Here is a 16,514-nt window from a genome sequence, read left to right on the forward strand (position 1 = left end):
GATTGTACCACTTGTAGAGGAAGTCTATTCCAGACCCTGGACACTTGAGTTTTCATAGTTGTAAAGAATCGTAAAGAAGTTTTTCCTTATGTCTAATCTAAAGTGGTCTTCTAGCAATTTATGACCATTAGTCGTAGTCTTCCCCTGGGGAGCCCTGGTAAACGGATGTTCTCCCTGATATGTGTCCTTTATATATTGATAGGCTGCCACCAAGTCTCCTCTGAGTCTTCTCTTCTCTGGGCTGAACAGACCTGTGTCGCTCAGCTTCTTATCATATGGCCTGCTCTCCACACCTCTAACCATATGTCTAGCCCTCCTTTGGACTCTATCAAGCTTCTCCACATCCTTCCTGAAGTGTGGTGCCCAGAACTGGATGCAGTGCTCCAGCTGTGGCCACACCAAGGCCAGCTAAAGCAGGAGGATGACAACCTTAGTCTTATTTGTGGTGCATCAGTAGATGCATGCCAATGTTTTGTTTGCTTTGCTGGCTGTGGCATTGGATTGATGGCTCATGTTCATTGTATTGTCCATCAAGACCCCCAGGTTTCTTTTGGTTGTGGTGCTGGTAAGTGTAGCACTGCCAGTCCTGTAAGTTTGTTGTGAGTTGTTTCTCCCCAGTTGGAGTACCTTACACTTTTCAGTGCTGAACATCATCAGATTTGATCCACCCACCTTGTGAGCCTGTTCAGGTCAGCCTTCATCCCCAACTTATCCTCCAGTGTGACTGCAGTCCTGCATAATTTGTTGTCATCTGCAAACTTTGCCACTCTGCTTTTAACGCCCAAGTCCAAATCATTAATGAAGTGAACATGTTAAAAAGCACTGGTCCGAGTACTGAACCCTGAAGGATGCCACTGGTCACCAAGCACCGTGTTGACACAGCTCCATCTATTATTATTCTCTGGGTCCTACCTTGGAGCCAGTTCCGTAGCCACTGGACCATTGGGTTATCAAGGTCACATGTCTCCAATTTTACCATGAGCAAGTCGTGGGAGACCAAATTAAAGGCTTTTTTGAAGTCCAAGTATATGACGCCAACCTTATCTCCCTTATTCGGGTGACATGTTACCTGATCATAGAAGGAAATGAGGTTAATCAGGCATGACCTGCCCACAATGAAGCCATGTTGGCTGTCTATTAGAATGTTGCCTTCCATTAGCTTATTGCTAATGGATTTGTTCATCATTTTTTCCAGGATTTTTCTATGGATTGAGGTCAAACTAATGGCCTGTAATTCCATGGATCCTCCTTCCTTTGCTGCTTGGAGATAGGCACCACATTGGACCTCTTCCAGTCTTCTGGAATCTCTCCCAAGTGCCAAGAGTTCTCAAATAATTTTGGCATGGGTCATGTGATGATGTTGGCCAATTCTTTCAGTACTCTCAGGTTCAGGTTCATCCAGGCCAGCTGACTTGTAGATGCCTCTCTAGATATTCCCTCACAAGATCTTTGCCAACTGTTGGTAGGTGATTGCCCCTGCCCTGATCATCTTGTCAAGCAGGGTATTGCGGTTGGACTAGTGGAATACTGATGCAAAGTAATCGTTGAGGTGTTCAGATTTCTCCTGGGCATCAGTTGATAGCTGTCCCATTTTGTTCAGCAGGGGTCCAATGTTTCCCTTGTTTTTTCTTTGACTTCCTATGTATCTGAAGAAGGACTACTTATTGTTCTTGACTTCAGTTGCCAGTTTGAATTCGGTTTCTGCCTTTGCTTTTCTACTTCTCTCCTTACAGGTGCAGGCAATTGCTTTGTACTCTTGCTTGGTGGTATTTCCCAACTTCCATCTCTTTTAAGTTGCTCTTTTCAATTTCAGACGGTCCATGACTTACCTATTGAGCCAAGGGCATCTCCCAGCCCTTTTGCTACCTTTCCTATAGGCCGGAATGAACTTCCTTTGTGCTCCAAGGATTGCATCCCTCAGGAACAACCATTCATCTTGGACCCCCGGCCCTATTGGACCATGGTCCCTCAGGGCCTCAGCAATTAAACTCCTAAGCTTGTGGAAGTCAGTTTTCCTAAAATCAAGGATTTCAGCTCTGCTGACTGATTTCCCTGCCTTGCAATGGATAGAGAAAGTGATCATCTCGTGATCACTGTTGCCTAGCTTCCTTTCAATCATCAGGTCGCTCACTAGATCGTCTCCTTTAGCCAAGACCAAATCCAGTAGTGCCTTACCCTTTGTCAGCCCGTAGACTTCTTGAGTCTGATAGAGCTTATCAATGCAAGTGAGGAAGCTTCATGACTGATCAGATCTTGCTAAGTGCTCTTCCCATGAGAGGTCTGAATAATTGAAATCACCCATGATGAGTTTTGTTACTAAATTCTTGAAGTTGAGTTTGCCCCAGGGGAGTCTAGATGACTGAGCAGAGCACTGTTGTTTTGCTTTCAAGGGCTTATGTTGTTGAGTGGACAGATGGGCTGTTGTATTTTGAACTGTGCAGGATCTTCATTCATAGCTATAGTGAAATGCAACAAAGGAGCCTTCATATTTGGATCATTGACAATATTATGTAAATATGCTTCAATAAATAAAGGCTCCCTACACGTACTATGTTTGTGTTGTAATTAATGTGTTAATCACACTATAATGACAATGGTACTACACAAGCACACAATTTAAGGTACAATAAAATGGCAAAGAATCCATAAAAGTGTTCCACATGTCATGTAGAACATTTTTGTGGCTGATTATGTGTGGCACCTTGAGCAAATTGAGCATGTGGCATGTCTACCCACTGGGACTGTTAGGGGTGGATAATTGTTGGAATCAGACCTAGACAGCACTATATCTCCAACCAGCCTGCCAGTAATATCGTTAGCCCCAGCCTCGGGTAGCCTTGGTCTCCAACCAGCCCAGAACTGCCCTAGGCAGGTACCAACCATCAGCTCATTGTTGGCATGGACCTTAGGGTAGCCTTAGTTCTCCATCTGGCCTGCGACTGCTTTGCACAGGAAAAGAAGAGGCATGGAAATCAGAGACTGCTGCCAGGGGCAGCTGAAGGACTTCCTCCAGGGACTCTAAAGCCTATGCCTGCGATTTAAAGATTCTGGCTGGGAAAGCCCTTCAGTTCCCCCCACCAGGAGCCTCTGATCCACCATGTTTGGCAGCCCCACTGAAGCTGCTGGGTGTGAGGGTTAAATTCCTCAGTGGGGTTAGCTCTGGCAGGTTCAAAGGCTTCCAAGTAGCTTGTTGTCAGCCCTAGCCCAGAGGCAGGAAGCCTCTGGCAGGAGGTGCAATTTTGGGATTCATAGATGCTAGAGTCGGAAGGGACCTCAACAGATCATGAGGATCAGATCCAATCATGCCATTAAATGAAAGTGTGCCAGGGGCCAAAGTGTTTGTATGCCATCATAATAAAAGAGGCTTTCATTTTGCATTTGAGATCCCCGAGCCAGCTCCACTTTCATGTCGGGCCTCTGATCTCAGTTCTTTGCAATCCTGTCTATAATGCTATGGGCAGGAAACCAGTGGGTGGGTTCTGATGCTGAGATGCACTTGGAGGGACAGTTTTTCATTGGGCAAGACAGGTGAGGAGTCTGGTTTGGGAGTGGTGGGTTCTGAGGGTGAGGTCTGGAGTATATGTGTTGCTGCTGGAAGGACTGATATAATAAAAGGCCTGTTGATGGAAATTAAGGGATATGGATACTGCTGCTCATCTCTCTCCTTCCCCTTGTGTGCACCATACAAATGGCAAATGTAAATATGTCAGGAGATGGTTAAGCAAATGGTGGATACCTGCACTGTCTAGGAAACCAGCTCTTTAACAGTACAGGGTAGAATTTGCACATAGCAACATAGCATGCTGGATTCACTGGCTTCTAAGACGTTTTCTTAGAGTTATGGCAGTGATGCCCAGTAGTGTGAAATGATACATTACAAATCAAACAGATCATCCATCATAACACTTACCTTGAAAACATTCAGTGTTTGTCAACTGTGATGGAAACCAGTTTAGCTTCTAACTTTGTATGTTAATAGTTTGCCAGTAACAAAACACTCTTTAAATAGTTTCAGTAATCATTTTTTTAGCGTAATGGTGCAAATACTATAAATTGCTCCATCACCTCAGTGTTTAAACTTAAATAAGCAGTACTGTAGCTCTATATATAGAACACAGGACTTTAAAAGAGACCAACTGCATGGTAGAACTGATAATTATTTTTAGAGGACATTTAGCAGCTGTCTCCAAATGGTGGTCTGCATTCCACATCCTTCTCCTCTTCAGTTCATGGAAACATTTAGTGCAATATTGATCTAAATCTTTGTGTAACTTTCTTCTGTTTCAGCTTTGGTTTGCATTCGTTAATGGATTTTCTGGACAGATTTTATTTGAGCGATGGTGCATCGGCTTGTACAACGTGGTAAGTATTCCATGTCTTGGCTTGATAGCCCGCAGAACCTCAGTGGCATTCCATTGTTGTTTATGTCTGTGCAGTTATCTCAGACAACCATCTGTATGCATATCAAGAAGTGCAAATACATTTTAGGAGCTTTGTTGGTCTGCCCCAGAAGAAGGATATAAAAAACTCGGGATGTTTATTTTTAATCACAGCAAATGTATTTGGAAGAGTGCCTTGAAATATTAGGACATTTATCTTAATAATATGCCTTCATTACCCCTCTGTAGTTTTAGGTAATTCAAAAATTACCTCTATTCCAAAAATAATTCTGGCCTGTTTCATATCTAAATATTTTATTTTACCGATTGTTCTTGGTCAACATAAATATGTATTTATCTTGCATCATTTTACTTTGTCCTTTATTTGTTCATTTTATTATGGTTGTGCCTCTGAGCTCTGCAAATTTTCATTCATGGAAAGCCATTTTTTAGTCTTTGTCCTACACAGTTAATGCTAAAGATACGTTCTGTTCCCTGGTCCTATAGAAATTAGGCCTTATCAATTTGCCTTTGCCTGTTAGTGATGATATTATTGAGATCCAGAGTAAGGTCTGGCTCTGCAAACCTTGACTAAGCCCGCCATATTTGCCAAAATAAAAATATATGGAATTTTCTCCCTTGTAGACATTTTGTAAATGCCTTCAGACTACACAGGTGAAACCCACAAAAAATCAACAGATTATCTCTAACACTACTTGTTTTAAGTAAATTTACTTTTTTAGACAAGAAGAGGTGAGACGATGATGTTCATCATCATCTTACATTCCTTGATGTTCATCAAGGTATTCCATTCTTCTCTTGAGGCTTTACATCAGATATTCTCCACTCTATTGGTTCTTTCAGTCTTCTTCACTTGGATATCAAGCAGTCCTCCCAATACATCCCTCTCCTTTACACCCATTAATGTTTATATCTTTTAACCTAACTTCCTTTGATAAAGTATATTAACGCCTATACATGTGCTAAAAGTAGTGCAAAAATAATTAACTATGTTACCTTATAGATATTTAGGTCTTCTTTAAATTCACTTTGTCCACAGAGACACTAAAAGTCAGATCCATTTGTGGGAAATGTTCAATAACTTGAAGGGATTTGTTTTTAGGGGAACATTGTGAGTGCAGTTCTTCCACTCTTTCCAATGCTCTTTCCATACATTGGTTATATTACTGCATCACTAAGTGTGGCTAGGGCTTGTAGAATGAGAATTCTGAACTTATCCTGATAAATGTTGGAATGTCATTGTCAATCAGCAGGGCTAGATTTTTTAAAAATTATTAGCCCCAAAAACTCAATTCCTGAGTAAGACATCAGAAATTTCAAAAACGTATGAAGACATCCTGAATCCAAGTGAATCTTCGTGGAGCATTTTAGACTCTTGGCTCTCATCTCCCTCACATGAGTGTTTTCAGTTCAGCTATCTGGCTTATTGCTTTATGACTAATTGAAAAGAGCTTACTTTCATGTAGAAAATGTGCTTGCAGTTACTAATTAGCATCTGGACCCATAGGCCACTGGACCAACCGCACATACTGGCCCTGTGCATCATGCAGGCTGGACCCACTGCCACAAGTCCTTCATGCAGCATAGGGAGGCAGTATGGGGTGCATGCTACATGTGGCACCCCATTGGACAGGCCATGCATGCTGACTCCTGGGCCAGTCCAGGTCAGGCAGCATAGGGGGTTGGTCCACAGTACTGCATGCACCTCCTGTGCCACGTGCACCTTCAGCTTATGGCATCCATAGATAGGCAGCACACCCCCCATGTGGGCCCTGTATGCCAGGTACAGAGCAAGCGTCAGGACAATTGTGTGCTAGGCTAAGCTTCACTGGCCACGTGTATTGCATGCAGCATGGGGCAGGCAGGGGCATCCCTAGGGAATGTGAATTGGGGCAACTGCCCTGGGCCCTGTGCTTTGGGGGGCCCCATGGACCTAGGCCAGGTTCGCATCTGGTCGCTTGCCACCCCCCAACTCTGGGCTCCACACAGGCTGATTTTGCCCTGGGCCCCACATCCTGCTATGGTTGTCTCTGGAGGCAGGCACTGGGGCATACATCTGTAGGAGGTAAGCAAATACTTTTACTCACATTTTACAGATGGAGAAATGGGCAGCAAAGACTGAAGGACAGCTTTATAGAGGTAGTTGGAAACCTAGCAATGCAGCAAAGTGCGTGGTGATGCTTTTGAAAATAATACTTAGTGCCTATGAGTATCTTTAGACAGTGGAATGTCTTTGAAGATGTGGCCCTATGTCACTTGCCCATGATCATTGAGGAAGTTAGTGTCAAGTTTTGGATCCCTTGAACTCCTAATAGAACAGGAAGCTGAACCTGATTCGGGCCTATGGATGCATTTTATATATAAATTTTATTTGCAGCATAAATAAAAAAAATCCAGCCCAGCCTGGCTTCTTTACATTTCATCCTATCCAGGAAGAGCACACACCAACTGCTGAACTTCCTTAGCCTGACAAAGGGTTTTTGAACCCAAAAGCTTGCTTAATAATTGTTTTCCAACTATTTAAGTTGGTCTAATAAAAGATATCCGATTCACCCAAAGAACCTTGTCTGCCATTTACAGCATAAGCATCTTCTGTAGCTACTATAGCAGAAATACATACATGCAGAGCAAAATAATTGTTGGATGAAGTTCTGAGCTCTATAAATCTCACAAATGAGCCTTGCCAAAAAAGCAAAGGTGGCACAAAAACAAAATGTTGACCTCTTTTTCTGTAGCGGTTCCTCAAACCCGCTAGTTTACTCTGGTACTAGTTTACAGAGACTGTGTAGTGCTGTATGAGGATACACGATTACTGAGCTACTTGAATCCTGTAAGCAGTCTAGCCCTTCAACATGGCACCCAATGCTAGCTAATTTTACCCTGGCTGTGGAGCTCTGTGCTGTTGTAGCTAGACTGTTTCTGGTGTCGTATGCAATGTAGTCATATTCTGGTACTTGGTAGCTTGAGCGTTCTGTAGTGTCATGTAGTGTCAGAGACACCTTGACTTGGTTTACTTCTATCACAGTCCAGACCTAAGTGTAGAGATTGAAAAAGCCCAGAAGTCAGAATGGTCTTTATTTTTTTTACTAGAGGTTTTTGTGTTATTTGTACATTTACATCTAATATCTTAAACATTTTTTCTAATAAAACAAATGAAAAAAATAATCATGGTTATAGTTGCAACTGTATTTTAAATTAGTTTCCTGCAAAGCTTTTCTACAAAGCACCATGTTTACTCACATAGTATGTGGCCTTAAATAACTCACCTTGTTTTGGGATGGAAGGATGAAGAAAAAAAACTTTTTTCCAAAATCTTAGTTGCAACAGCATGGGTTCAGAATGAAGGCTGCACCCAGGCAGAAGGGGCAGACCCCACTCCTCAGTGTTGCTTAGTCTCTAGCTGCACTTTTAGAAATACATTTCTAATGCTCAGTGGCTGCAACATGGTTAATACTAACTGTGACCCTGAAGGGTACACTGCCCTGCCTAGTCCTTGGCAGGCATTACAGGGAGGAGTTACATGGCTTCAATTGCAGGAAGTCAGTTTCCCCACTTAAGGCATGCACCCCAATTTTGGAGTGCTAATTTTGGAGTAAAAGATGCTTGTGTTAAGCCAATAAACACAGTATGCACCATCCTTTCTTTTCCCTAGTTCAATCTTAATAAGACTAGATTAGCTGGTTAATAATATGAGAAGCTAATCAATTCATTTAAGCTTCTTCATGGACAGTAAGAGTTAGAATTACCCATCATACCTTCTTTTTGTACTTAGTTTAAGTAAAGTAATAAACATTATGAATATTTGAAACTTGGGTTTGACTAAAAATTAAATTATCTCCACTAAAGTCAGTGAGACCAGGATTTCACAATTATTATGGAATGTTATTTGGGACCGACTCACAGAGGTAATAAGGATTTTTAATCGGTGTTTTGTGGGGGGGTGTTTTATAGATTTTCACAGCATTGCCACCTTTCACTCTGGGAATCTTTGAGCGATCATGTACACAAGAGAGCATGCTTAGATTTCCCCAGCTATACAAAATTACTCAAAATGCAGATGGATTCAACACACGGGTAAGGGAACATGTTCTGCTTTTTGCTTCCATTTTTCTTTTCTAAAGAAAACTAGTGGTAAATGTGACTTGCAGTTGCTTTTTTTTCAGCCTTAAAGACCTTATTCACTACTGTGCTACTCCAGTTTTTTGTCCACATAGTACCCTAGAAATCAGGATTATCCTTGAGGCCTGTTTCTTTCCATGGATTTTGTGTTGTTTCAGAATAACTTTTATGAGCAGTAACTAGTAAAAGTGATCTGAACTAGAATGCTGGGACTAGGTATAGACATTCAAAAAGCCCAAGGCAGAATCCGTATGATCGTTCAAAATCAACTTTATGCAGGGTTCTGTAAGTGGCATAAATTAGGAGCAAACAGAGCATATGATCATCCTTCAGTGGGTAGGGAGGCATGTGGGGGGCCTGCACTGGTTGAGGCCAACAGTTTGGGACCATTGCTGCACGCCTCCCAGTGGGCTTCCTGGGCTGCTGGAGACTGCTGAGCGCAGCTAGTGGCCGAGCCACCCCTGACTGGCTGCCAGGTCGATGTGGCAGAGCTGCTGGTTGCCGCCTCCACCCCCTGCTGCCTGGCTGTAGCTGACAGCTGGCAGGAGGTGGGGCTGGGGATAGAAGTTTTCCTGGCTTGGCTCTGGGAGAGCCAGAGCCGGGTCTGTGGGGCAGAAGCCTCTACTACCCTCTTCCTCCCACCCCACTGAGAGCTGTTCAGAGGTGGGGGTGAGGGAGGGGAAAAGCAGCCTAGGGGGCTGGTAGACAGCAACCTAACTTGAGTTGGTAGAGGATCTGGTACAGAAATTCTATATACTGGTCTAATCTAAATTGATTAAGTCTGATACCACATTGACCCAGGTCTATCTTAGACTGGGTTCTGCCATAAACCACTCTATGTGCACTGAAATTCTGTTTGGTTTAAATGGTCAATTATACTGGTTTATGTGTACTGTCTGTACCTGGCCTGGTACTAGTTCCACCTGAATTTGTGGAACATTCAGGTTAGATCCATAACTAAACATGCATTTGCAACTTTCAGTTATCTCAACTTAGAATATATGGCCTATGTAAAACTTTTAGAGAAGCTGGATGAGCTTCACATAGGTTTGTGTTTTCTGCTGATAGATTGTCACCACCCCACCTCCTACAAAACTTTTAAAATTTAAGAGGACTTTATTTTTCCTGTCATTGAAGAGATTAAGAAACCCAAGCACTTCAGATTCTGGGGGGTGTTTGTTCTTTAATGTGAAAATAAATATTATCTTGACAAGAAGCAAAATTCTAAGGTAGTTCTGATCAGAGAGAACAGAAAATAAAGGTTTCTTTTTGTTCTACTTATTCCATCCTGTTTACCATCAGGACCTAGCAGAGTTTTTAAGTAAAGTGTATAATCCATTTGCCCTTGTTATAGTGAATATGTTAAGTCATAACAGGTTTGCAGAGTGCAGCTAAATATATTAAAAGAAGGAAAAAAGCTTCAGTCAAAGCAGTGTTGTCCTGTGGTATGATAGGAATTAGATAAATAGTGAATGAGGAAGTACATTTTAGAAAAGTTTAAGTATTCCAGTTTAGGAGAAATATTGCACTCGGCAGCAAAACTTCACAATGAAGTGTTTGTTGGGAGTTAAAGAGAGGTCAGGAGTTTTGGAGACCTCCTGACGTTCTTGGCTTGCTTTCCTTCAGGTTTTTTGGGGTCACTGCATCAATGCCTTGATACACTCCCTCATTCTCTTCTGGTTTCCACTGAAAGTGCTGGAACATGGTAAGTGCTTCATTATTTCTAATGTTAGCAAGCGGTGTTGAGTCTTACGAGTGCCAGTGTGCTTACAGAGCTGGAGGTCACAATATGTTCTAGGAAATCTAATGATGATGGGCACTTCAGCAGGCTGTAGCTGCTAGACTTGCCCATTTATCAACCCCAACTCTCAGAAGCCACTCTCCTTGCATTTGACATGGCTATCTTCCTTATAGTGGCTTCCAGACCTAATCTTAAGTAAGCGTATGACCAAATAAGCCTTTCTGAGACGTACTTTAGTTCCATGCCAAAAAGTCTATTTTCTTTCCTTTTCTAATGTATTCATTCCTAGAGTTGCATGTTGCACAGTATTTTATAGTCTGTTTATTGTAGTATAGTATAAATGTAGTCTATTTTTAAGCATTTTATATCCTTACAATAGGGTAACATTTTGCCTTGTATCTTCTCAAGTCTTTTAAATTCTACAGTAGCCACTTCCTAAATTGCCACCCAAATGCATAGTAATTCAGAGAGAAGTCCTCAACCAACTCTCAGAGAAATTGGTGGAAAAATTTAATAGACTCTGGTGGAAGTGGATCCAGTCCAGAGTTTGTATTATTCAGCAAATAGGATTTGCTATACCAGATAAGACTGGTGTCATTAGATCTCATATCCTGTAACCTGATATATTAAAGTTGTACATAACCTGTTACAGAATGCTGTAAATGATCAAGAGATACTGAAGCTACCCTTATCTACTCAAGAGACCATTAGTACTTTTTTAACAAAGTGAATTTCCATCAGAAAATGCAGATTTATTTAAACTTAGTATTAAACTTTTGGTAGTCCAGGATAGAGGTTCTAACTGAGGAAGGAGGCAGAAGAGAGATGGGAGAGGGGGCAGGAAAAGAAAGTGTGAGAGTGACCCTGAAATAACCAATAATTTTGAGGGCACTCATTAAGTTAGGGCACTCATCTGGGCAGTGGGGAGAGCCAGGTTCAAGCTACTTATGTGCCTAACTTAGAGTAAGACCTTGAATTCTGCATGCCTCTCAACCCAGGTGAATGCCATAACTGCTGAGTGATTGACTGCACGTGGGTGGGTCTGTCTTTTTTTCAAGAATATTTTGGAGGGCCTTTGTTTTAGTTCACATGTGAAACAGGAAATTTTTGAACTCTCAAAACATTTTGACAGGACAGGAAAACTATTTCTCACCCAGCCCATGATGGGATTACTCCTATTTTTGACCATACATAATATACATAACAATTCAGTATTATTTTTGGGTAAATTAAACAGCTTCTCTAAATTTAGCCATAAATTATTGTGGATTGAGTTCCCCAGAGGTTCCAATAAAGGAAAATGTATTTATTTATTTATTTTTCTTGTTTGTTCTGTCCATAAATTTAAACTTAAGTCCAAGTGCTCATTTGAAGGGAAAGAGCTTTAATTTGAGCAAATGCAATAGCATGACTAGAACATTCCTCCTTCTCAGATAGCAAGAATTCCCTGTCTGAAAAATTATGCTAAATCTGGGCAGACAGTTCCTTTTATTCTCCAAAGAGAGATGAATACAAAGTTTTCAAATGTCTTTGTATTCTAGGTCAAAAGAGTTTTTAAAGCTTCAGACAAAATATTTCACCTGTCCTGGGATGTTCTTTAATGTCCTGAGTTCCTTTGGATGCAGAGTGCACATGTTTGAAGAGTGGGCAATTGTAGAGATAGCCCTACAGATAAATATTAACTACACATCCTGATGATCTGCCCCATTAACAGGAATATCTTTTATTTTAGGACCCCAGGGTTTCCAGAGTAAGGTCACGAAATTCAGTGTAATGTTACAATATTTAAAACAAATCTAATAATTATATTGAAAATTACTTGAATACTTTAGTATGCCCATGATGATGAACCAGAGTAGAGCACAGTCAGAGTTACTGGGCAGGATTGCTCTTGATCCATGATAACCAGTACGTCTGTACATAAGCACCTTTCACTGTAAACTGAAACAACAGACACTCAAGTAAGCAGATTGTGGCATCAACAGGAATGCCTGGAAAGAAAAGTCTTGATTCTCCATTGCCCTGCACTTTTCTTTTCACCGAGATCAGTGAAAGGCAGAGAAAAATGGGTATAGAATGTGAGTGGTATGATTTTGCACTGGTGCAATGATTACACAAGGTGAAAGGCAAAGCTAATAGAAAGTTAGGACAAGTGAGTTTGGTGGGGAAATCACTAAGGTGATACAGATGCCAATGCCAAGAAACTAACCAAGCTGATTCGGAAGCAGGTTTAAATCATGCAGCACCTTCAGCAAATATGACAGTTACATTTGTCTAGCTCCATAGCCGGCTTAAGCCAAAAGGGACCTGAGATGCCTTCAGTGCCAAGTCATGGCATAACAGACTCAGAAGAAGAAAAATGAGCTAAGATTCTGACCCCTGTTGATTCTTTAGCATAATTTCTTCATAGTGATTGGGCAGTGAATCGGGACAGGGTATACCGTGTAACTACTTTAGTTGGACTGTGAAGGTACAGACACACATAACACCTGAACTGTTCCAAGAATGTTATTGATTGGGAACTAGTTCACAGTTGTCCCTGGACAAAAGTGTCCAGATGTACACTGCTAAGGTTTCTAAGTGGAACCCTCACCTTTTTAGGCATTACATTGCAATTGATATGCATCCAGAGTGCAGGAGTAACCAAACCATTGTGCCTTCCAGGGAGAAGTGGAGGGGTGGCCAGGTTTGGGGTGTGTGCTTGTCTCCTGCTTTTGGTTCTTGGGAGGATCGTGTACTTTGAGGGTCCCCCAAGATCTCTGTGACTTTTCAACCCCTACCTTGAAAGCTGTACTATCAGTTTCACCTCCTAGCTAAAGACTCTGGACTTTTGGGTGCCAGGCTCATTTGGAGTGAGGGGTGGGGCAAGCCTCACAACTCCCCCATCCCTTGGCGAGCCCTCCCCCCTAACTCTGTGCCGGAGTCATTTGGAGTGTCTAGCAGGGAAGTGAAATTAGCAGGGCAGCTTTCAAGGCAGGGGTTGAAAGACAAAGAGATCTTGGGAGGCCCCCATGCAGCCCCCAGGGGCATGCAGCCCCCAGGAGCCACACAGACTCTGGTTACCTGGTGCTGCAGTGGATGGAGCAGGTGCTGAGAGGAGCAGGAAATGGGGTAAGATTCTTACCTATTTTGGGGACTTAAACTAGTCTTTGCTTCTGCTCCCATGGCACAGTGTGCCTGCCTTAGCTGGTGGGGGAGCTGGGACTGAAGGTTTGGGCTGTACAGTCTTGCCTGCCTTCTAGAGCAGCCCCTTGCCCTGCATGTGGTTCTACTTTTGCTTTGGTTTTTTTTGTTCTTTGGGGGGAGGGGAGGCAAAGGTGAAGAACAATACAGTTTGGGGTGCCTGGAGCACTGACCAGACACTAGGTCAGGGGCGGGCAGTTATTTTGGGTGGAGGGCCACTTACTGAGTTTTTGCAAGCCATCGAGGGCCACAGGACAGGCAGCCAGGGGCAGATGAATATTAATTTTCTAAATGCTTTAGGGGCCCCATGGGCAGGATAGAACAGCCTGGCGGGCCACATTGGCCCACGGGCCACAGTTTGCCCACCCCTACACTAGGTACAGAATGCTCTGTGTCCCCACGTAAGATTGAGGCACTTCACGAAGGACTGGCTCACAGTAGTATTTGATTTTCCCAGTGTGCTTTTGAAACATTTCAGGAAGTTTAAGCCAGTTTTAAGTGACCTGTATGTCTAGACTCCTGGAGTTATAGAGCATTTGAAACATTACACCTGTTTATACCCTGAGTGATTGCAAATGTCTTTTTACCTGGAAAGATCACACTTTAATGCACATGTGAAATCAAACTTTTAATAGTTTTGTCCATTTAACAAAAATTTTGAGTGATTAAAATAAGCACAATAGAGTTTGAGAGAGAGAGCCAAGATTTGGAGACTCAGAGTGTTGAAGAACAGAATAGAGCTATATCAGCAGAGCTCAGTAGGGATGCTGAAAAGAGCCACTGCTGCCTCTTAAATGAGATTTGAGGTCAGTGTAAAAGGCCAAGTTATATCAATAAATGATCTCAGTTTACTAATACAAAGTCCAGGCCTTCAAATCAGTCTGGTAAAGTGGTGCCACTTGCAGTAGTTAGCTATTCATGGGATCCAGCTCAAAATTTTGTTCTGGGTCCCTTTCCACTACTAGACTGTTGTATAACTAAGCAACTTGAACCCTGTAAAATTATGAATAGTGATCATGCTTGGGGAATGTTTTGAAAGGTTCCATTCAGCGTGAGCTCATTTGGCATTTGAATGGTTGTTATGTGTTTTTCATAGGCCTCCATGTATATTCAACAAGACTAAGAATGACTAAATGGACATTTGAAGTATTGCCAAGGTTGGCCTTTTTGGATGATAGATTAACGTGTACTCACCCTTCTGCACACTTTCTGACTAGAGAAGGGGTGTGTCTAAGACTGAATGCCTTTCAGTTAATACACTAACACCCTTTAAGATGTTTTAGGCATTACATGTACCCATTGCAGACACATTTTTGCTTCTCCCTTTCTAAATCAATCCTATTGGCTACAAATCATCTGATTTATATTACAACTTTATTTCCAAGGAATAGCTATTACAAAAAATTATAGAGGTGTCAAAAAGCAATACACCATGACACAGTGAATGTGGTGAAATTCCTCAGCTCTCTTTTGGCAATTTGTATGGTAATGCCTGGCAAACATTCCCTCTCGCTAAAACAGCTTCTAACCACCAGGTCTTGTGTGTGCTCTTTTTGAGCATATAACAGTTGAAGCTGTTGCTAACACAACTGCTCTGCTACCAATTTCCCTCACACAGCTGTGTAAAGAATTCTGAGGTTTAGGCACTCTGCAAAGAGTTTCAGGAGAGATTTTCAAATCCAGTTTATTCCTTTAAAAGTCTCCAGACTGTTGACATACAGATCATTAAGTTTGGTGATAAACTTTTTGCTTTCTCTTTCAGATTCTGCATTCACAAATGGCCAAGCAATAGACTATTTATTTGCTGGAAACATAGTTTACACTGTAAGTTCCTATCAAGTTGTATCTGAGCCATTACAGTGAATATTATAATTGTTTCGGGTGATGCTGGTAGAAATCAGAAATAAGGTATATGCGCATATGATCAAAATCAAACCTAAGTTACATGTGTGCTAAGTATTATCATTCATTTTTCTTTTCATTCCCTTCTTTAGATACACCAGACTTCCTAAAAATATTGTCTTCAGTAGTATATGTTAATTTTAGGAGAAAGGAGAGTTGAAAATTTATTCTGCATAAATACAAAAGATAATTTTCCCTCATTTTCTTTCTTTCTGTAGTATGTTGTCATTACTGTTTGCTTGAAAGCTGGTTTAGAAACCACAGCATGGACTAGAGTAAGTATTCCTCAGCATCTTTTTTGTTATTCTTTTAGCTATATCTCTTTGTGGCACACTGTATATTTTGAACATGAAAAAGGTACAGAAATGTTTTTCTTAAGTAATTACTTAAATAACTTGGGAACATAACCTGTTACATACGCTATATGGAAGTAATGCACAACAAAAGGTGTCCAGTAAATGAGCAACTAGTGTGTGATCCAAAACCCAATGAAGTCAATAGGGAAGAAAAACATTAACTTCAGTGGTTTTGGTTTAAAACTTTGCTTTATGTTTATATACTTGCCTGTTTTGTTTTCTCTTTGTTTTTTTTCTCCAAATATTGTCACTTTTTGTGAACCAAAAGATGTGTGTTAGATCTGAGGATAGTTGAAAACTGAATGCATTCTCTGCACTTCAGGGACTCGTGTCATTTACTGAAATGACTGATAACCCTTTGCTGTCCAAAGGGTAGATCCAGAGGTGCTGATAACTGATTTTGGGCCCTGGACAAACCTCCCTAGGAGGGGCCCAAGCATTGGGGAGCTTGGGGTGGGGAGGCTGATTAATCTTACCTGCCCTGGGGACTCTGGCTGTTGCTGCTGTATTGCTATCTGTCTGCCCTGGCTGTTGGTGTCGTGGTGTCCCATTCTCAGCTACCAACTGCCACTTCTACAGCCCAGCTTATACTGACAGCCACCACTCCAATGCCCCCTCTAAACTGGTGTCATGGTCAGCCATCCCAAATTACAGTACTGGGTAGATACTCCATGGTGACTGAATCTACAGCAATTCCCTTCTCAAATCCAGTGATTTTCTGCCTTGAATACCTCTCAATTTCTTTTTGCTTTTAAAAAATGTTAATATTCAGAAATATTAAAACCCAAATTTTGGATTATTCCATTTTTTGCT

General features: G+C 41.7%; 1 protein-coding gene across 1 annotated transcript in view; it reads left to right on the forward strand.

Annotated features, from left to right (window-relative positions):
* The window catches only part of ATP8A2 (ATPase phospholipid transporting 8A2), a 541,321-nt gene that overhangs the window by 388,183 nt on the left and 136,624 nt on the right, over positions 1-16,514 (forward strand). Inside the window, exons 28-32 of the mRNA XM_019530163.1 lie at positions 4,288-4,362; positions 8,352-8,474; positions 10,146-10,224; positions 15,206-15,267; positions 15,564-15,620. Of these exons, the coding sequence (XP_019385708.1) occupies positions 4,288-4,362; positions 8,352-8,474; positions 10,146-10,224; positions 15,206-15,267; positions 15,564-15,620 (396 nt within the window). The remainder of the gene's footprint in view (positions 1-4,287; positions 4,363-8,351; positions 8,475-10,145; positions 10,225-15,205; positions 15,268-15,563; positions 15,621-16,514) is intronic.

Source organism: Crocodylus porosus, unplaced genomic scaffold (genome assembly GCF_001723895.1).
Source record: "Crocodylus porosus isolate Cpor-Errol unplaced genomic scaffold, CroPor_comp1, whole genome shotgun sequence".
In the NCBI taxonomy this organism is placed as follows: domain Eukaryota; kingdom Metazoa; phylum Chordata; order Crocodylia; family Crocodylidae; genus Crocodylus; species Crocodylus porosus.